At 43.6% G+C, this 21,373-nt stretch overlaps 1 protein-coding gene across 4 annotated transcripts in view; it reads left to right on the forward strand.

Annotated features, from left to right (window-relative positions):
* WIPF2 (WAS/WASL interacting protein family member 2) overlaps window positions 1-21,373 on the forward strand; it is a 57,173-nt gene that overhangs the window by 19,281 nt on the left and 16,519 nt on the right. For 3 of the 4 annotated variants that reach the window (XM_053570846.1, XM_053570848.1, XM_053570849.1), the window contains exons 2-4: window positions 14,833-14,964; window positions 17,237-17,369; window positions 18,710-18,826. In XM_053570846.1, coding sequence (XP_053426821.1) covers window positions 14,902-14,964; window positions 17,237-17,369; window positions 18,710-18,826 — 313 coding nt within the window. In that variant the 5' untranslated portion in view covers window positions 14,833-14,901. The remainder of the gene's footprint in view (window positions 1-14,832; window positions 14,965-17,236; window positions 17,370-18,709; window positions 18,827-21,373) is intronic. The other variant, XM_053570850.1, reaches the window with a different exon arrangement.

Here is a 21,373-nt window from a genome sequence, read left to right on the forward strand (position 1 = left end):
AGGCTGGTTTCTAACTTCTGGTCTCCAGCATTGATCCTCTCCCTTTAGCCTTCTTCCAATTAGGTGATTTATTTATTTTTGCTACTTATTGGATCAATCACATATGCTGCATAGTTTAAAATCTACGTTGAAAAATTTCTGTAGTTGGAAAAATTCTTTTCCTTTTAAGTAATGTTGGATTTTTTTTTTTCTTTTAGAAACATTGGCTGGTTCTTTGCCTAAGGTGGAGTGCAGTGGCATCATTATAGGCATCACTTAGTTGGTCCTCCTAGCTCAGTTTCCTAACAGACTGCAGGCCTGCACCACCAGGCTTGGCTAATTTTTTTTTTTTTTTTTTTTTGGTAGAAATAAAATCTTGGTATGCTGCTCAGGCTGATCTTGAACTCCTGGGCTCAAGAGATCTCCTGTTTTTCTGCTTCCCAAAATACTGGGATTATAGGCGTGAGCCACTGCACCCAGCTGTTACCTTGGAGTTTTAATTAATTCCATCTCTACACTACACAGGATAGAAATCTGTTTCACTGGAGTTTTGACTGAATTAAATTTCAAGAAGGAATAGCACCGTCATTGAGACAGGAGGGCTTTGAACTATGTAAAGCCTTTTTTTGGAGTGGTGGTGATAAAATATGTAGAAAATGAAAGTTTTTCTAAGTCTGTTTTCTTGTACAGGATGTCCCAGATATCATCATAGATACATAGGGAAATGGGAAATTGTAGCTAAATGTACCTTTATTTATAAAATATTCATTACAAAATTTTATAAATTATTTCTGTGTCAAAATATAAATATAAAAAAAGTAAAATACATTAAAATGTTATATAATATAAATAATCTGTTAATTTTCCTTTTTATGGCAACCTTTGGGGACACCCTATAATTTAGAGAAACTAGAAATGCTTTAGTTAGTGGAAACTCTCTGCTATGGTCTGTTCTAAAAGACATGGAGGCGTGTTCTTAATGCTTTGTTGACATCAGGTTTCCACGTAATTAGAGGAACCTGTTTGATTCTTGTTGTTTGTCAGTCCTGGAGTGGCATGTGAAAACTCTTAGGCAGCTCCTGGCTCTTTGTGCCACTGTGGTGATGAACTCTTGCCTCCTTACGCTGTACTGCTTTTTAGGAGCAAAGTTGAAGGGCTGGTGAACAAGGAGGCTGATTACTATCAGATGACTTTTAACCCTGGTAGGCTTCCACTTAGTACTTGGGTCTAGCTGTGCTTAAGCCAAGAAATCAAGTAGTGCCTGTGGGATTGAGATAACTAATTGAACTTCTGGTTCATTTTGGGTGTGAAGCTATTGGTTTTTTTTTTTTTTTTTGTAGAGACAGAGTCTCACTTTATGGCCCTCGGTAGAGTGCCGTGGCCTCACACAGCTCACAGCAACCTCCAACTCCTGGGCTTAAGCAATTCTCTTGCCTCAGCCTCCCGAGTAGCTGGGACTACAGGCGCCCGCCACAATGCCCGGCTATTTTTTTGTTGCAGTTTGGCCAGGGCTGGGTTTGAACCCGCCACCCTTGGTATATGGGGCCGGTGCCTTACCGACTGAGCCACAGGCGCCACCCTGGTTTTTTTTTTTTTTTTTGTAGAGACAGAGTCTCATTTTACCACCCTCGGTAGAGTGCCATGATGTCACAGGACTCACAGCAACCTCCAGCTCTTGGGCTTCCACGATTCTCCTGCCTCAGCCTCCTGAGCAGCTGGGACTACAGGCGCCCGCCACAACGCCCGGCAATTTTTTTGTTGCAGTTTGGCCAGGGCTGGGTTTGAATCCGCCACCCTCGTTATATGGGGCTAGCGCCCTACTCACTGTGCCACAGGCGCCACCCACTATTGGTTTTTTGTAGGCATTTTTGGTATTACATTATAGGCAAATTGGATAGAGAAGGACACTTACTACTTTAGAACTATAAGATAGCCTGTAAGGCCTCAGATTTCTTAACTTCTCAGTCTGTTCTAGTTCTTATTAGTTCTTCAACACACCAAGGACGTCTACATGTCTGAGGGTTATCACTCACTGTTATTTCTTTTTGAAATGTTCTTTCCCTGATATTCATATGTCTTAGTCTGTTCACAGAGAGACTAATCTTGGGAGAATCAGAACCTCCTCCCCCACCCTCACCCCCAGCTCACACCTATAATTCTAGCACTCTGGGAGACTGAGGCAGGTGGATTGCTTGAGTTCAGGAGTGCAAGATCAGCCTGACCAAGAGCAAGACCCCATCTCTAAAAAAAATAGCCGGGAGTTATGGCGAGCTACTTGGGAGGCTGAGATAAGAGGATCACTTGAGGCTGAGATAAGAGTTTGAGGTTGCTGTGAGCTGTGATGCCATGGTACTCTCCCAAGGGTAACAAAGTGAGACTCTGTCTCAAGGAAACCCCTTCCCTGCAATCCTATCTAAAAGAACACTCTACTTCTATGTTTGTTGTTTATTGCAACACTACTCAGAATAGCCAAGATTTGCAATCAACCTAAGTGTCTATCAATAGATGAATGGATAAAGAAAATCTGATACATATATACAGTGGAATATTATTGAGCCATAAAAAAATAATGAAATCTTGTCATCTGTAACAACATGGATGGAACTAAAGAACATAGGTGGCTCGGTGTCTGTAGCTTAAGAGGCTAAGGTGCCAGCCACATACACCAGAGCTGGCAGTTTCAAATCCGGCCTGGGCCTGCCAGACAACAATGACAACTACAACCAAAAAATAGCCGGGCATTGTGGCGAGTACCTGTAGTCCCAGCTGCGTGGGAGGCTGAAGCAAGAGAATCGCTTAAGCCCAGGAGTTGGAGTTTGCTGTGAGTTGTGATGCCATGGCACTCTGCCCAGGGCGATAGCTTGAGGCTCTGTCTCAAAAAAAAAAAACAAAAACATACATTAAGTGAAATCAGCCAAACACATAAAAACAATCTTGAATGTTCTCACTCATATGTGGGAGCTAAATATTAAAACATTTGTTCTTGACTCCACACCTGTATTACAGTGGTTATGGTGCCAGCCACATACACTGAGGGTGGTGGGTTCAAACTTGGCCTGGGCCAGCTAAACAACAATGACAACTGCAACAAAAAATAGCCAGGCATTGTGGTGGGTGCCTGTTGTCCCAGCTGTTCGGGAGGCTGAGGCAAGAGAATCGCTTAAGTTCAAGAGTTTGAGGTTGCTGTAAGCTGTGACACCATGACACTCTACCAAGGGCGACATAATGAGAATCTGTCTCAAAAAAGAAAAATTTGTTCTCTAGTACAACCCTTCTGGAAGGAAGTATGGAGAAACCTCAAAGCACTCAAGCTAGACCTCCCATTTGATCCTGCAATCCCATTACTGGGCATCTACCCAGAAGGAAAAAAATCCTTTTATCATAAGGACACTTGTACTAGACTGTTTATTGCAGCTCAATTTACAATCGCCAAAATGTGGAAAGAGCCTAAATGCCCACCAACCCAGGAATGGATTAACAAGCTGTGGTATATGTATACCATGGAATACTATTCAGCCATTAAAAAAAATGGAGACTTTACATCCTTCGTATTAACCTGGATGGAAGTGGAAGACATTATTCTTAGTAAAGCATCACAAGAATGGAGAAGCATGAATCCTATGTACTCAATCTTGATATGAGGACAATTAATGACAATTAAGGTTATGGGGGGGGAAGCAGAAAGAGGGATGGAGGGAGGGGGGTGGGGCCTTAGTGTGTGTCACACTTTATGGGGGCAAGACATGATTGCAAGAGGGACTTTACCTAACAATTGTAATCAGTGTAACTGGCTTATTGTACCCTCAATGAATCCCCAACAATAAAAAAAAAAAAAAAGAAAGAAAAATTTGTTCTCATGGAGACAGAGAGTGGAGGTTACCCAAGGCTGGGAAGGATAGTGGAGAGAGGGGCATAAAGTGGTTAATGGGTATAAAAATACTCTTAGATAGAATGAACAATGTCTGATAGCACAACAATGTAACTATAGTCAACAATAATGGAATTAGAGTGTTCCTAACACAGATAAGTGCTTGAGATAATAGATACCCCAATTATGCTGTTTTATTACACGGTGTATGCCTTTATCAGAATATCACCTATACCATGTAAATATATACAACTCTTACGTATATATAATTAAAAGTAAAATTATTTATTTATTTATTTTTTTTGTAGAGACAGAGTCTCACTCTATGGCCCTCGGTAGAATGCTGTGGCCTCACACAGCTCACAGCAACCTCCAACTCCCGGGCTTAAGCGATTCCGTTGCCTCAGCCTCCCAAGTAGCTGGGACTACAGGCGCCCGCCACAACGCCCGGCCATTTTTTGGTTGCAGTTTGGCCGGGGCCGGTTTTGAACCCACCACCCTTGGTATATGAGGCCGGCGCCTTACCGACTGAGCCACAGGCACCGCCCAAAAGTAAAATTATTACTATTATTTGGGAGACAGAGTCTCATGCTATTGCCCAGGCTTGAATGTGTGGCTTCAGCCTAGTACCCAGCAACCTCAAACTCCTGGGCTGAAGTAATCCTCTTGCTTCAGCCTCCCATGTAGCTGGGACTCTAGCCCCATAACAAGCTAATTTCTCTATTTTTAGTAGAGACAGGAGTCTCGCCCTCCTCATGGCTGTTCTTGAGCTCAAGCAGTCCACCTGCTTCAGCCTCTCTGAGTGCTAGGGTTACAGAAGCATGGGACACTGTGGCTGGCCTAAAAATAAACTTTTTTTTTTTTTTTGAGACAGAGTCTCACTGTGTCGCCCTTGGTAGAGTGCTATGGCATCATAGCTCACAGCAACCTCAAACTCTTGGGCTTAAGTAATTCTCTTGCCTCAGCCTCCCAAGTAGCTGGGACTACAGGCACCCGCAACAACTCCCAGCTATTTTTTTGTTGCAGTTTTCATTGTTGTCCAGCTGGCCTGGGCTGGGTTGGAACCTGCCAGCCTTGGTGCATGTGGCCAGCACCTTAACTACTGTGCTATGGGTGCTGAGCCAAAATAAGCCTTTTTTTTTTTTTGTAGAGACAGAGTCTCACTGTTCTGCCCTCAGGTAGAGTGCCGTGCCGTCACACAGCTCACAGCAACCTCCAACTCTTGGGCTTATGCGATTCTCTTGCCTCAGCCTCCCGAGCAGCTGGGACTACAGGCACCCGCCACAACGCCCGGCTATTTTTCTGTTGCAGTTTGGCCGGGGCTGGGTCCGAACCCGCCACCCTCGGCATATGGGGCCGGTGCCCTACTCACTGAGCCACAGGCGCCGCCCAAAATAAACCTTTTTAAAAAACAGAACAAATTGGGTACAGTGGCAGGTGACTTTAGTCCCAAATACTCAGGAGGCTGAGGTGGGTGGATCGCTTAAGCCTGAGAATTTGAGACCAGCCATCAGTGTGTTTTTAATGTCTATGCTTAAAACCTTACCATCCCGCCTAACTGAGTTACTGAAGCCACGTTAGGCAAGGCTGTAGTTCCCTTCTGGCTGAGATTAAAATAACTGAACAAAAACTCTGTTCTCTGTTAAATGCCTTTCTTTGTCCTAGAGCAGCTGTCTTTCTCTTTCTGCCAAACATTAATGTTCCATCTCTGATACTATTAGAGATGACTTGAACTGTGGGATCAGAGGAATTCCATTGGGAAGAGTGGCACCTTTTCCTCTTGAAGATACATATCTGTCTTCTCCAGGTTATCTGGAGACAGAGGAGGCAAAGCTATTGTGATCTTTCAGAGAGGATCATTTCTTTGTATTGAGAAAAGCTTTAGTAAGATATTGAATGTGTATAAGAAAGAAAAGGTGATTTTCTTTTTGATCATCTCAAGCTGATTCTTCCATGGTGAGGCTAGGGATCTAGAGACTCCTGGAGTGAGGGAGGCAATCTGGTTTTTTAAATTAAATTAAATTTTTTTTTTTTTTTTTTTTTGAGACAGAGTCTCACTATGTTGCCCTCAGGAGAGTGCCGTGGTGTCACATCTGGTATCAACTTCAAACTCTTGGGCTTAAGAGATTCTCTTGCCTCAGCCTCTCAAGTAGCTGGGACTACAGGTACCCACCACAACGCCCGGCTGTTTTTTTTTGTTGTTGTCGTAGCTGTCATTGTTGTTTAGCTGGCCTGGGTCAGGCCCGAACCCACCAGCCTTGGTGCATGTGGCTGGCACGGTAACCACTGTGCTTACGGTGCTGAACTGGCAGTCTCGTTTTTTTTTTTTTTTGCCTGGGCTGGGTTTGAACCCGCCCCCTCCAGCATATGGGGCCAGCGCCACCCCGGCAGTCTGTTTTTTAAGGTCAATTTTTTTCCTTTTTGTTGGGTACTTTGTTACAAAGACTAATTTCTTTTTCTGTAATCAAAATGGAGATCAAAGCAAAGTGTTCTTACATGAGGCATTGAAAGCAGAACATGGCATTAAGATTTAGAATTTTTCTTTATTTCTTTTAAAAGTAATTTTCAGGGCAGCACCTGTGGCTCAGTGAGTAGGGCGCCGGCCCCATATGCCGAGGGTGGCGGGTTCAAACCCAGCCCCGGCCAAACTGCAACAAAAAATAGCCGGGCGTTGTGGCGGGCGCCTGTAGTCCCAGCTGGTCAGGAGGCTGAGGCAAGAGAATCACGTAAGCCCAAGAGCTGGAGGTTGCTGTGAGCCGTGTGACGCCACAGCACTCTACCGAGGGTGGTACAATGAGACTCTGTCTCTACAAAAAAAAAAAAAAAGTAATTTTCAGTTGAAAGCTGAGTTTTAAAACAGCCAAATGCCATTTGAATAAAATAACTGCCCTAGATTGTAATGATAACTAATGTACCTCTTAGATAATTTTAAGTGTATGAGGAAAGCTGCAATTGGGTTCTTCATTTATCAATATAAAGGGCATTAGTTTGTGTCTTTGTACTAAGGAAGTCTCCTCTTTTTTTTTATTATTAAATCATAGGTGTGTACATTAATGTGATCATGGGGCACCATACACTGGTTTTATAGACCGTTTGACACATTTTCATCACACTGGTTAACATAGCCTTCCTGGCATTTTCTTAGTTATTGTGTTAAGACATTTACATTCTACATTTACTAAGTTTCACATATACCCTTGTAAGATGCACTGAAGGTGTAATCCCACCAATCACCCTCTCTCCACCCACCTCCCACCGGAAGTCTCCTCTTAAAATACAGGAATATTTGGAGGGAAACATCAGGAAATTTGAATAGAAAAATAGGAGTTTCTTTGTCCTTTGAGGAACTTTTTTTTTTTTTTTTATTGTCGGGGATTCATTGAGGGTACAATAAGCCAGGTTACACTGATTGCAATTGTTAGGTAAAGTCTGAGGAACTTTTTTTTTTTTGAGACAGAGTCTCAACTGTGTTGCCCTAGATAGAGTTCTGTAGTGTCACAGCTCACAGCAACCTCAAACTCTTGGGCTTAAGTGATTCTCTTGCCTCAGCCTCCCACGGAGCTGGGACTACAGGTGCCCACCACAACGCCCAGCTATGTTGTTGTTGCAGTTTGGCTAGGGCTGGGTTTGAACCCGCCACCCTCTGTATATGGGGCCAGCGCCCTACTCACTTAGCCACAGGTGCCACCCCTTGTTATATTTTTTATTACAGAGTCTTAATTTGTTGTTCTGGTTAGGATACCATGGTGTCATCATAGCTCACAGCAACCTCAAATTCTTGAGCTTACATGCTTGGCTAATTTTTCTATTTTTAGTAGAGATGGAGTCTTGCTCTTGCTCAAGTTGGTCTGGAACGCTTAAGCTTAAGCAGTCTGCCTGCCTCTACCTCCCAGACTGCTAGGATTATAGGCGTGAGCCATCCTACCTGGCCTTAATTTTTAAAAAACCAGTCAAGTGCTAATCTGAATTTATATAAATTGGGCTGTTCTTGGAAACACAAGAAGTGTTTGTATTCTGTCACTAAGAAATTTGGAATGAGTTGATTTTCACTTGAGGAAAAAAATTGCCAAACCAGGCTCAGCGCCTGTGGCTCAAACGGCTAAGGCGCCTGCCACATACACCTGAGCTGGCGGGTTTGAATCCAGCCTGGCCCCGCCAAACAACAATGATGGCTGCAACAAAAAATAGCCAGGCGTTGTGGCGGGCACCTGTAGTCCCAGCTACTTGGGAGGCAGAGGCAGGAGAATCGCTTGAGCCGAGGAGTTTGAGGTTGCTGTGAGCTGTGATGTCACAGCACTCTACCCAGGGTGACAGCTTGAGGCTCTGTCTCAAAAAAAAAAATTGCCAAACTACATCAATTTATAGGGAGCTTTTATGTTTGTTTTTCCCATGGTGATTAGTGAAAGGGAAGATAAGACATTGAAAGACCTGGATGTGAGTCCCAACTCTGCAGTTTACACCTGAGTAGTCTTAGACAGTTGCCCTTTGATCAATCAGCTTTTCTCTCTGTAGTGGACATGCAGGTATTCCCGCTCTTAGATATTTGGTGTCCTCACCTGTAAAATCCAAAGGGTAATGATCTGTAGTATATTACTATGTGATTAATGTCACTAATAGGAATGTGTTATAAAAGGTTGAGAGCTGCTATGGGTAGTCAACAATAAAGTTGGTCACTTTTAGGAGGCTGAGGCAGGTGGATTGCTTTAAGCTCAAGAGTTCGAAACCAGCCTCAGCAGGAGACCCTGTCTCTACTAAAAATAGAAAAATTAGGTGGGCATAATGGCACATACATACCTGTACTCCCAGGTACTTGAGAGGCTGAGGATCTCTTCAGCCCAAGAGTTTGAGGTTGCTTTTCACTATGATGACACCATGGTACTCTACCCCGGGTGAAACAGTGAGACTGTGTCTAAATAAATAAAGTTGGTCACTTACTTGGTGGTCAGGCATGGTGACTCATGTCTGTAATCCTAGCACTTTGGGAGGCAGAAGTGGGAGTATCTCTTGAGCTCAGGAGTTTGAGACTAGCTTGAGCAAGAGTGGAGACCTTGTGTCTACTAAATATAGGAAAAAATGCTGGGCATTGTACCTGGCACTGGTAGTCTCAACTGCTTGGAGGACTGAGGCAGGAGGACTGCTTGAACCCAGGAGTTTGAGGTTGCTGTGAGTTAGGCTGACACCATAGCACTGTAGCCTGGGCAATAGAGTGAGACTCTGTCTCAAAAAAATAAGTAAATAAAAATAAATAAAGTTGATCACCTGATGAAGTTCATGATGATGTTTCTTTGATCAGTCTATTTTGAAATTAAGAGTTTGAATTGAGGGCGGCGCCTGTGGCTCAGTGGGCGGCGCCTGTGGCTCAGTCGTTAAGGTGCCGGCCCCATATGCCGAGGGTGGCGGGTTCAAGCCCGGCCCCGGCCAAACTGCAACCAAAAAAATAACCGGGCGTTGTGGCAGGCGCCTGTAGTCCCAGCTGCTCGGGAGGCTGAGGCAAGAGGATCGCTTAAGCCCCAGGAGTTGGAGGTTGCTGTGAGCTGTGTGAAGCCACGGCACTCTACCGAAGGCCATAAAGTAAGACTCTGTCTCTACAAAAAAAAAAAAAAAGAGTTTGAATTGAGCCCATTTTAAGAAGATGTCTTGGGGCAGCACCTGTGGCTCAGTGAGTAGGGCGCCGGCCCCATATGCCGAGGTTGGCAGGTTCAAACCCAGCCCCGGCCAAAGTGCAACAAAAAAAATGTTGGTTGTGGCGGGTGCCTGTAGTCCCAGCTGCTCGGGAGGCTGAGGCAAGAGAATCGCGTAAGCCCAAGAGTTAGAGGTTGCTGTGAGCCGTGTAACGCCACGGCACTCTATCTACCTGAGGGCGGTACAGTGAGACTCTGTCTCTACAAAAAAAAAAAAAAAAAAAGAAGATGTCTTTGTAGGGCGGTGCCTGTGGCTCAAAAGAGTAGGATGCCAGCCCCATATACTGGAGCTGGCAGGTTCAAACCCGGCCCTGGTCACCAGTCCTGGTCAAAAACTGCAAAAAAAAAAAAAAGATATTTTATTTGTGTAAAATATTAGTGCTTTTTCTCTGTGGGTGTTTTTTTTTTTTTTTTTTACAAAAAGGGTTATCTTGCTAGAGAATTCCTGCATTGCTTAAATAAGTGGAATGTACTATTAGGTTTAAGGTTGATAGTAGTATAGTATCATGTACTTTTTTTTTTTTTTTTTTTTTTTTTGGCCGGGGCTGGGTTTGAACCCATCACCTCCGGCATATGGGACCCACGCCCTACTCCTTGAGCCACAGGCGCCGCCCATATCATGTACTTTGTAGTATGTAGGTTGAATCACCTATGCATATGGAAAGAGTTAGGGACTTGTCTGAAGTGTTTTCAGCTCATTCTAGGAGATCATTTCAACCATGGAAATCACCAGTGGTTGATAGAACTAGAAATCCAGAAAAGGCAGGACCTGAAGTGACTAGAATGCATTGAAAATGTGTTTCCTGCTAGCTTGCTTTGAGCATGCTGTGGGGATTTTGGAGTGGAGTGGTCATAGTAAAGTAGGAAATTCAAAGAGAAGAAAGTTGTTTTTTTTTTTTTTTTTTAGTTTTTTTGGCCGCGGCTGGGTTTGAACCCACCACCTCTGGTATATGGGGCCGGCGCCCTACTCCTTGAGCCACAGGCACCGCCCAAGAAGAAAGTTTTTTTTTTTTCTGCTTCTCTTTTCGTTTATTTTATTTTACCCACCTTGGTTGATAGAGGAATTACTGTTTTGATGAATTTTTAAATAGTGTGATTGTTAGATTGGATCAGCTTTATTTATTTATATATTTGTTTATTTATTGAGACACAATCTCACTGTTTTGCCCTGGGTAGAGTACCATGGTGTCATCACAGCTCAAAGCAACCTCAAACTCCTGTTTTTTGTTTTTTTTTGGTGGGGGCTGGGTTTGAACCCACCACCTCTGGCATATGGGGCTGGTGCCTTACTCCTTTGAGCCACAGGCGCCACCCTAAACTCTTGTTTTTAAAAAACCACCCACAGGGAAAAAGAAAGACTGCATTTAAGTTTATAAACCAGAAATGAGAAGGTATTTCCCTTCGAGGGAAGTTAACTGCTTGTTTCTTGAAGTGAGTTTAGACACCATTCCCCATGGAAACCAGCTAGACACAGTACTGTCTAGTTCTTTGTAGTTGTAACAGGTGGCTTTGTTGGGAAGCCAGCCTATAGTGGCAGAAGCTGGGATTTTGAAGATGTTAACAGTCATGTTTCTGATCAAATTCTACTCTCCTGTAAAGGTTCTTGGTTTGATAGAACCTTTGGAATATTTTTCCTGTCCTTTCATCATTCCCAGGGAATTGAGAGGAGAGACCTATTTAAGTTACTCAACTCCATTATTCTCGGAGGGGTTTTAGTCACCCCTAAGGACTTCACAACCAGGCCTTCCCAGTGGGTTGCCATGTTGGTTTGATTTTTAGACTTGGCTTGGTATACATGGCTCCCATCTGTGCTAAGGCTACCTGTAGATTTTACCATGCTCTAATCTCATGAATCGGTTTGCCTAGAAGCAGTTCTTCCATGGATTGACTGGAGAGTTGGTTACACTATCTTGAACCTTTCTTGTCATCTGTAAGTTCTGATTGTGGCCGTGTTATTTTTTGCTTCCATTTTGGGGGAGGCAAAAATATGAGATTTCCTTGGGACAGCTTTTTGGGGGTTAGTTATTTTTCCTGAGTTCTAGTCTTGTCTTTGTCCCCTCCTTTATTGACTTCAATAAGTCAGTTCCCTGGTTTTGATCTCCTCTGTAAAATGAGAGAGAGATAGCTGTATAGTTTTTGAATGTTAAGTGTTTGTGACCTGATTAATGACCAACTTCTGACTCGGTATTTATGTTCTGATGAGATTCCAGGGATGTGACTGTACCAGGTATCAATAGATGGTCCATGAGTCAGATCTGATCAATGGCCTGTTTTCGTATGGCTCACAAACTAAGAATGTTTTTATACTTTTGAAAGATCGTAAAAATCAAGAAAATGAGAAGACAAGTCATAGACTGGGAGAAAATACTTGGCAGAAGACATGTCTGATAAGACTGTTACCTAAAATATATAATACAAAGACCTCTTAAAAGTCAACAACAAAAAAGCAAGAGCAACCCAATTATAAATATGTATGTCAAAGACCTAAGCAGACACTTCACCAAAGAAGATAACACAGATACCAAGTAAACATATGAAAAGATGTTCAACATTGTAAGTCATTAGAGGCTGGGCATGATGGCTCACACCTGTAATCCTAGCATTCTGGGAGGCTGAGGTGGGAGGATCTCTTGAGGCCAAGAAGTCAAGACCAGCTTGAGCGATAGAACAAGACCTTGTCTCTACAAAATGTAGTTTTACAAATTAGCTGGCTGTGGTGGAGCACACAAGTATTCAGGCTACTTGTGGTGTTGAGGCAGAGGATTACTTGAGCCCGGGAGTTTGAGATTGCAATGAGCTATGATGATGCCACTACACTGTAGCCAGGCAACAGAAAAAAAAAAAAAAAAGGCTAGGTGTAGTAGCTAATGCCTGTAATCCTAGCACTCTGAGAGGCCAAGGCAAGTGGATTGCTTGAGCTCAAGAGTTCCAGACATCCTGAGCAAGAGTGAGGTACCATCTCTACTAAAAATAGAAAAACTAGCTGGGTGTTGTGACAGGTACCTGTAGTTTTAGCTGTTTGGGAGGCTGAGGCAGGATGATCACTTGCGCTCAAGAGTTTAAGGTTGCTATGAGCTATCATGATGCCATGGTACTCTATCCAGGGTGAGAGAGTGAGACTCGGTCTCAAAAAAAAAAAGAAAAACCGTCCTTAGAAAATTGCAAATGGGCCGGTGCCTGTGGCTCACTGGGTAGGACACGGGCCCCATATACTGAGGGTGGCAGGTTCAAACCCAGCCTTGGCCAAACTACAACAAAAAAATAGCTGGGCATTGTGGCGGGCGCCTGTAGTCCCAGCTGCTCGGGAAGCTGAGGCAAGAGAATCGCCTAAGCCCAGGAGTTGGAGGTTGCTGTGAGCTGTGATGCTAGGGCACTCTACCGAGGGTGATAGGGTGAGACTCTGTCTCAAAAAAAAAAAGAACTCTACTGAACACGGTAAGGTGAGACTCTGTCTCTACAAAAAAAAAAAAAAAAGAAAATTACAAATGAAGGCTTGGTGCCCGTAGCACAGTGGTTACAGCACCAGCCATGTACATTGAGGCTGGAGGGTTCGAACCCAGCCTGGGCTAGCTGAATGACAACTGCAACAACAACAAAAAATATCTGGGCATTGTGGTGGGCACCTGTAGTCCCAGCTACTTGGGAGGCTGAGGCAAGAGAATTGCCTGGGCGGCACCTGTGGCTCAGTGAGTAGGGCGCCGGCCCCATATGCTGAGGGTGGCGGGTTCAAACCCAGCCCCGGCCAAACTGCAACAACAACAAAAAAATAGCTGGGCGTTGTGGCGGGCGCCTGTAGTCCCAGCTGCTCGGGAGGCTGAGGCAAGACAATCACGTAAGCCCAAGAGTTAGAGGTTGCTGTGAGCTGTGTAACGCCACGGCACTCTACCCAAGGGCGGTACAGTGAGACTCTGTCTCTACAAAAAAAAAAAAAAAAAGAATTGCCTAAGCCCAAGAGTTTGATGTTGCTGTGAGCTGTGACACCACAGCACTCTACCAAGGGTAACATAGTGAGACTCTGTCTCAAAAAAAAAAAAAATTGCCAACTAAAACAACTATGAGATAGCGGTATATACCTATTAGAATGGCCAAAATTCAAAAAACTGACAACTCTAAATGCTGACAAGGATGTGGAGCAATAAGAACTCTCGTTCATTGCTGACAAGAGTACTAAATGACACAGTCACTTTTGAAGAAGTTTGGCAGTTTTTTACAGGACTAAACATACTATATGATCCAGAAGTCACATTCCTTGATATTTATGCAAATGAGTTGCAAACTTGGAAGCAACCAAGATACCCTTTAATAGGTGAATGGAGTTAAACAGACCACGAAATATCTAGACAACGGAATATTATTTAGTGCTAAAAAGAAGTGAGCTATCAAGCCATGAAAAGACATTGAGGAAACTTAAATGAATATTATTAAGTGAAAGAAACCACTCTGAAAGTGCTATGTAGTATATGATTCATGACAGTAGAACCTCCATAGGTTTATTACCTCTCTACATTGACCACCTCCTTAAGTTGACCCAATTTTCATAGACCAGACAAGCACTACATTTATGTATCAGTAGAGTAAGCCTAGTTCCTTATGTTGACCACTTCCATATGTTAATCAGTTTGTAATAGTCCCTGGGGTGTCAACTAATGGAGGTTCTACTGTATATGACATTCTGGGAAAAGAAAACTATGGAAACAGTAAAAAGATCAGTGGTTGCCTAGGGTTGGAGGGGAGGAAGGATGAATAGGCCAGCACAATATTTTTAGGGCAATACTCTGTATGATTCTACAATAGTGGATACATGTTGTGATATATTTGTCAAAACTCATAGAATGTATACCATCCAGAGCAAGAGTAAACTAATGTGAACTATGGACTTGGGTGATAATGTGTCACTGTAGATTTATCAATTGCAACAAATGTAACACTTTGGAGGGGACATTATGCATGTGTGTGGATGAGGGTATATGGGAACTTTCTGTAATTTCTACTCAGATTTGCTATGAACCTAAAATTTCTTTAAAAATTAAAGTTTATTCATTAAGCAAAAAAAGATTGTCAAAACAAATAAAGAAAGAAAAATCTGTACCAGAAACTGTATGTTACCTACTAAGCCTAAAATATAATATTTATGATCCAGCCTTTCACAGAAAAAGTTTACAAAGCCCTAGACTATATCACAGTGGAACTAGAAGATGAAGCATTCCATGTTATCAGTTGCCATGCCCAGTCCTCTAGTTCTTCTGGATACTTACTGTCTCCAATGGTAAAGTTGTTCTTAAGAATTTCTGTTATCATTTGCAGGTATATGAGTGACGTAAAGCTGCAAATAAAGACGGAGAGAGAGCAGTGCCAACTGGGAACAGGACAAGGATGCCAATTCCTCCTCCCCCTCCACCCCCACCTGGCCCTCCTCCCCCTCCCACTTTTAATCAGGTAGGTTGTCCTTCCATCAGGCTATCTCAACCTTTTTTTTCCTTTCTTTTGAACTGAGAGGTTCTCACTGTGTCATCCAGTCTGGTCTGAAACTTCTGGTTGGGACTACGGTGTAGCACCATGCCTGACTTCTGTTTCAAAACCATTGAGTAGATAGGCTGATGACCCTCACAACTGGTTTATTTATCCTGTTTGGTAAATAAATCCTAGATTTTCCTTCTCATAGCATTCTTATTCCGAGCCATGTTCATTATTTCTTAAATAGAAATCTGGGCCTCCTTATGGACTTGGTGTTTTGCTGCATTTATCTAGCAGTTGTCCTGTGCTCCTGTTGTAGTTGGTCCTAGCTTTTGTTGGTACAAGTTCCATTTTCTTCATTTTTGTCATATGCTTAGTCTTCCAGATGGATTTTAGAATCATCTATAATGTCTTCCAAAAAATCTCTTATTAAAAAAGTTCTACACTTGGCTCGGCACCTGCAGCTCAGTGGCTAGGGCACCAGCCACATACACCAGAGCTGACGGGTTCGAATCCAGCCTGGGCATGCCCAAAAACAAGGACAACTACAACAGCAAAATAGCTGGGTGTTGTGCCAGGCACCTGTAGTCCCAGCTACTTGGGAGGCTAAGGCAAGAGAATTGCTTAAGCCCAAGAGTTGGAGGTTGCTGTGAGCTGTGATGCCATGGCACTCTACCCAGGGCAACAGCTTGAGACTCAGTCTCAAAACAAAAGCAAAACCAAACAAAAAGTTCTACACTTATAAATTGTGTCAGAATTAAAGAAATGCATAATATTGAGTCTTCCTATTCAGGAACATGGTATTGATATGTTGCATTTTAGGTACCTGTAGGATATTCATTTGGACATGTCCTGTAGGCCTTGGTACATGGATGTGAAACTCAGGTTAGAGGGATGGGGACAGGATACAAAGTTTTGAGACTTTGTGGCCTGTAGGCAGGACTGCATGGACTTGCTCATTTAGATGGAGACTGAGGGTAGTACATGACATTTAAGAGGTAGGTAGACGATGAAGGACCTGAAAAGAAACATGTGTTGGAAGAGGAAGCAGGGAGAGTGGAAAAGGCATGGGGGCTTTGAAGCAATCATGTCAGCATTCAAACTTTGTTCTTGGTTTGCTAATTATGTGACATTAATTTGCGTAAACCTTTATTTCCTCGTCTTTGGAATACAGTCTATAACAACATTGTCTAGAGGATAAATTGAAGTAATAGAGAGTCAAAAGGATGTTAGTTGAGATAAGATAGGAGTTTTAGAGGCACCATTGGGGTTGGATTCATTTTTTTTTTTTTTTTGAGACAGAGTTTCACTTTGTCACCCTGCAGGTTAACTCCTGAGCTCAAGCAATCCACCTGCTTTGGCCTCCCGGAGTGCTGGGATTACAGGCATGAGTCACCATGTGTGATTTGGGATTAGATTCTTGCTTTGCTGTTTCCCTTTTTTTTTTTTATTTTTGGCAGTGTTTAGCCTGGGCTTGGTTTGAACCCACCACCTCTGGCATATGGGGCCAGCGCCCTACTCCTTTTTTTTAAATAGAGACAGAGTCTCACTTTACCGCTCTTGGTTTAGTGCCATGACGTCACATGACTCACAGCCACCTCCAGCTCTTGGGCTTACGCAATTCTCTTGCCTCAGCCTCCCGAGCAGCTGGGACTATAGGCACCCTCCACAATACCCAGCTATTTTTTTGTTGCAATTTGGCTGGGGCCGGGTTTGAACCTGCCACCCTCGGTATATGGGGCCGGCGCCCTACTCACTGAGCCACAGGCACCATCCTGCTTTGCTGTTTCCTACTGGCATGACCTTTGGAAGCTATTCAGCTTTTGGCCCATACATTTCAAATGGGGATAATTATAGTAATACCTTTCTCATAGGAATATTTCAAGATTTAAATGAGATAATGAATGTAATTAGCATAATTCCTGAAGCATAGTAGGGATTCATAAATGTTTGCCTTGTTGATGACGATATGATAAAGTATCTGACACAGAAAGGTTAGTGCATAGGTAACTTAGTAAGGATTGTCTTCCCATCAGAATAGGGAGAAAGACCCATATCCTTCACAGAAGGTTAAACAGGACCCCAAAAAAGAACCCAAAGAATAATATTGCACATTGATATTGCTGTTTGGCACATATATCTGATGAGTTTGGACAGGCCTCTCATGGATCCAGTTTGGTTTAAGTCATTCATCCCAAGCTTGTGATGAAATGTGAATTCCTATTTAGGGTGAATGTATGTTTCTGTCTTTCAGGCAAACACAGAGCAGCCCAAGCTGAATAGAGATGAGCAGCGGGGTCGAGGTGCCCTATTACAGGACATTTGCAAAGGGACCAAGCTGAAGAAGGTGACCAACATTAATGATCGGAGTGCACCCATCCTCGAAAGTGAGTCTAAGCTTGGCTTCCTAGTGAACGAGTAGGGTCCCAAGATTGACTTGGAGACTTGGCTAAGTTGTCATGTTTATTGATGGGGCTTGAGTGGGAGAGTTTTGTCTTGAGATATCCTTCAGCTCTCTTTCCATGTCTTCATTTGAATACTTTAGGAATTTTTTCTTTAAATGGGGCTCATTTATTGCCACTGTTCCAAATGTACAAAAATGTTAGAAAATAATCCCCCAACTCAACCTTCCCCACATGACATTTTCCCCAACACAGATAATTTTCCCAAACCCACAAGCATAAATTGGTTCTGGTATTTCCATAAACAGTCCAGTTAAGAAATAATTCAGAGAAAATTTTAACAGGATTCAGATTATATTCATTCAGAAATTTTATTTTTTTGAGACAAAGTCTCTGTTGCCCTGGGTAGAGTACCATGGCATCACATCTCACAGCAACCTCAAACTCTTGGGCTCAAGTGATCCTCTTGCCTCAGCCTTCCGAGTAGCTGGGATTACAAGCGTCCACCACAATGCTTGGGTAGTTTTTCTATTTTTAGTAGAGATGGGGTCTCTCTCTTGCTCGGGGTGGTCTTGAATTCCTGAGCTCAGGTGATCCACTCCCCTTGGCCTCCCAGAGTCTAGAATTATAGGCGTGACCCATAGAGCCCAGCCCAATTTTTCTATTTTTAGTAAAAATTCTATTTTAGAGAAGTGCTCAGGCTGGTCTAAAAGTCCTGACCTGACGCAGTCTGCCCACCTTAGACCTCCCAGAGTGGTAGGATTATATGCATGAGCACAATACCCGGCCCCTTAGAAGTTTTCTCTTGACCTGTGGGAAGCATTCTAAAGATTAAGATTATCATCTCCTACTATAACTAATGCTCATTAGGGCAATTCCTTGCCTCTTCTCTGAGGAGACTACCACATTCCTAGAAACCTCTTGGCTGAAGCCAAGGATGGTTATATAATTTGCAACAAGTGCCCATTTTCGTAGGCCTCTAGAGAGTTTGCTTACTCCTCGGTCCCTGAGCCATCAGCTCTTCTCTTATCTGGAGAGGTGAGCCCAGAAAGCCCTGTTGAACATTTCTTTCCCAGTTATCACTTTGCCCTAAATAAGAGAAGATTGGCTCCTTGTTCTTTTTGTTCTTTCATCACAGCAAAGAGTTTCATCCCTACATGAAGCTGTGGAACTGAAAGGCCTAGATTTTTTAAAATAGAAAAACAAAGGCAAGCCTGATTTGTTTGCAAGTTATAACCCAGATACAGGAGGAGTCTCTCCTCAGGATTGCCTTGGCCACTAGCTCAGAGCATATGAACTGAAAACCCTAATGGTATGCTTTCCAGAGCCCAAAGCAAGCAGCGGCAGTTATGGCTCTGGAGTAGCTGCGCTGCAGCCCAAGGGAGGGCTATTCCAAGGAGGAGTGCCAAAGCTTCGACCTGTGGGAGCCAAGGACACTTCAGGTACCTTATAAATTCTTTCTTTTTTTTTTTGTTTTTGTTTTTTGTTTTTTTGAGGCAGAGTTTCATTTTGTTGCCCTCGGTAGAGTTGCCATGACATCACAGCTCACAGCAACCTCAAACTTTTGGGCTTAAGCAATTCTTTTGCCTCAGCCTCCCAAGTAGCTGGGACTACAGATGTCTGCCACCACGCCTAGCTATTTTTTTTTTAAGAGACGTGGTCTTGGTCTGGCTCAAGCTGGGCTCGAACTCTTGAGCTCAGAGAATCCACCCATCTCGGCTTCCCAACTGCTGGGATTATAGGCATGAGCCACTGTGCCTGGCTCTTACAAGTACTTTCTTAGGATATTTTCCGATCATAATAATTTTTGAATTGTCCCATGTGAGCCAGCTCAGCTTCAGTGTGGTGTAGAGGTAGGAGGAAAGAGGAGTGGTAGCAGGGGAGGAGATACAAACTGGAATAAAGTAAAAGGTGAGGGATTAAATAAAAATGTATTCAACTTGAATAAAGAAAGTGGTGTATGTACACAATAGAATCCTATGCAGCTGACTCAGCACCCGAGCACAGTAGTTACAGCTCCAGCCATGTACATTGAGGCTGGTGGGTTCAAACCTGGCCCGAGCCAGCTAAACAACCACAACTGTAATAAAAAATAAGCCGGATATTGCGGCAAGCGCCTGTAGTCCCAGCTACTTGGGAGGCTGAGGAGAATCGCTTAAACCAACAGTTTGAGGGTTGCTGTGAACTGTGACGCCACGGCACTCTACCAAGGGCAACATCATGAGACTCTGTCTTCAAAAAATAAATAAATAAATACTATGCAGACTTAAAAAGCGAAATTCTCAATATGGATGAAGGAGGATGATACCTGGAGGATGTTATAGTAAGTGAAATAAGTCAGGCACAAAAAAACAAGTACTTTTTGATCTCATTTATACTTGAGATCTAGAACAGTCCCAACTCATTCATAGAAGTAGAGAGTAAAATGGTGGTTACTAGAGGCTAGGGGAGATCGGAATGGGCGATGGAGGAAGGGAAAGTGTTAGTCAAAGGGTACAAAATTTTAGTTAGGAGGAGTAAGTTTTAGTGACCTGTTGCATAGCATGGTGACTGTAGTTAATGATAAGGTATATTTCAAAATTGCTGAAAGAGTAAGTGGACTAACAGTAAGTATTCTCACCATAAAGAAATAAGTTTTGGGCTTGGCGCCTGTGGCTCAAGCGGCTAAGGCTCCAGCCACATACACCTGAGCTGGCGGGTTCGAATCCAGCCTGGGCCTGCCAAACAACGACGGCTGCTACCAAAAAATAGCCGGGCATTGTGGCTGGTGCCTGTAGTCCCAGCTACTTGGGAGGCAGAGGCAGGAGAATCTCTTGAACCCAGGAGTTGGAGGTTGCTGTGAGCTGTGATGCCACAGCACTCTACCCAGCACAACAGCTTGAGGCTCTGTCTCAACAACAACAACAACAAAAAAGAAATAAGTTGTAAGGTGATGGATTTGTTAATTAGCTTAATTTAATCATTCCATAGTGTGTATATATAACATTACATTGTACCCAGAAATATATACAATTTTTTTTTTTTTTTTGGCCGGGGCTGGGTTTGAACCCGCCATCTCCAGCATATGGGACCGGCGCCCTACCCGCTGAGCCACAGGCGCCGCCCTATACAATTTTTTTTTTTTTTTTTTTTTTCACTTTTGGTTGGGCTGGACTCGAACCCACCACCCCTGGTATATGGGGCCGGTGCCCTACTCCTTGAGCCACAGGCACCGCCCAATATATACAATTATTATTTGTCAAAAATAAGAGTAAATTTAAAAAAATTAGAAAGTATGGGCGGCGCCTGTGGCTCAGTGAGTGGGGCGCCGACCCCATATGCCGAAGGTGGCAGGTTTGAGCCCAGCCCCAGCCAAACTGCAACAAAAAATAAAATAGCTGGGCGTTGTGGCGGGCGCCTGTAGTCCCAGCTGTCGGGAGGCTGAGGCAAGAGAATCACTTAAGCCCACGAGTTAGAGGTTGCTGTGAGCCGTGTGAGGCCACGGCACTCTACCCGAGGGCGGTACAGTGAGACTCTGTCTCTACCAAAAAAATTAAAAAGTAAATTTAAATAAAAATAAACATGCCAGGCGCAGTAGCTCACCCCTGTAATCCTAGCACTCCAGGAGGCCGATGTAGGTGAATCACTTGAGCTTCTGAGTTCAAGACCAGCCTGAGCTAGAGTAAGACCCTGTCTCTAGCTGGGTGTTGTGGCAGGCACCTATAGTCCCAGCTACTCCGGAGGCTGAGGCAAGAGAATTGCTTGAGCCCAAGAGTTTCAGGTTGTTGTGAGCTGTGACACTGTGACATTCTACTTAGGGTAACAAAGTGAGACTCTCTCTTAAAAAAAAAAAAAGAAAGAAACATGTATTCATCTTATATCTGTACTATTTGTTAATGGAATCTGAGCTTGAAACCAGATTAAAATCTGGATCTTGGGCGGCGCCTGTGGCTCAAGGAGTAGGGCGCCGGTCCCATATGCCAGAGGTGGCGGGTTCAAACCCAGCCCCG

The sequence above is a fragment of the Nycticebus coucang genome, chromosome 18 (genome assembly GCF_027406575.1).
Source record: "Nycticebus coucang isolate mNycCou1 chromosome 18, mNycCou1.pri, whole genome shotgun sequence".
In the NCBI taxonomy this organism is placed as follows: domain Eukaryota; kingdom Metazoa; phylum Chordata; class Mammalia; order Primates; family Lorisidae; genus Nycticebus; species Nycticebus coucang.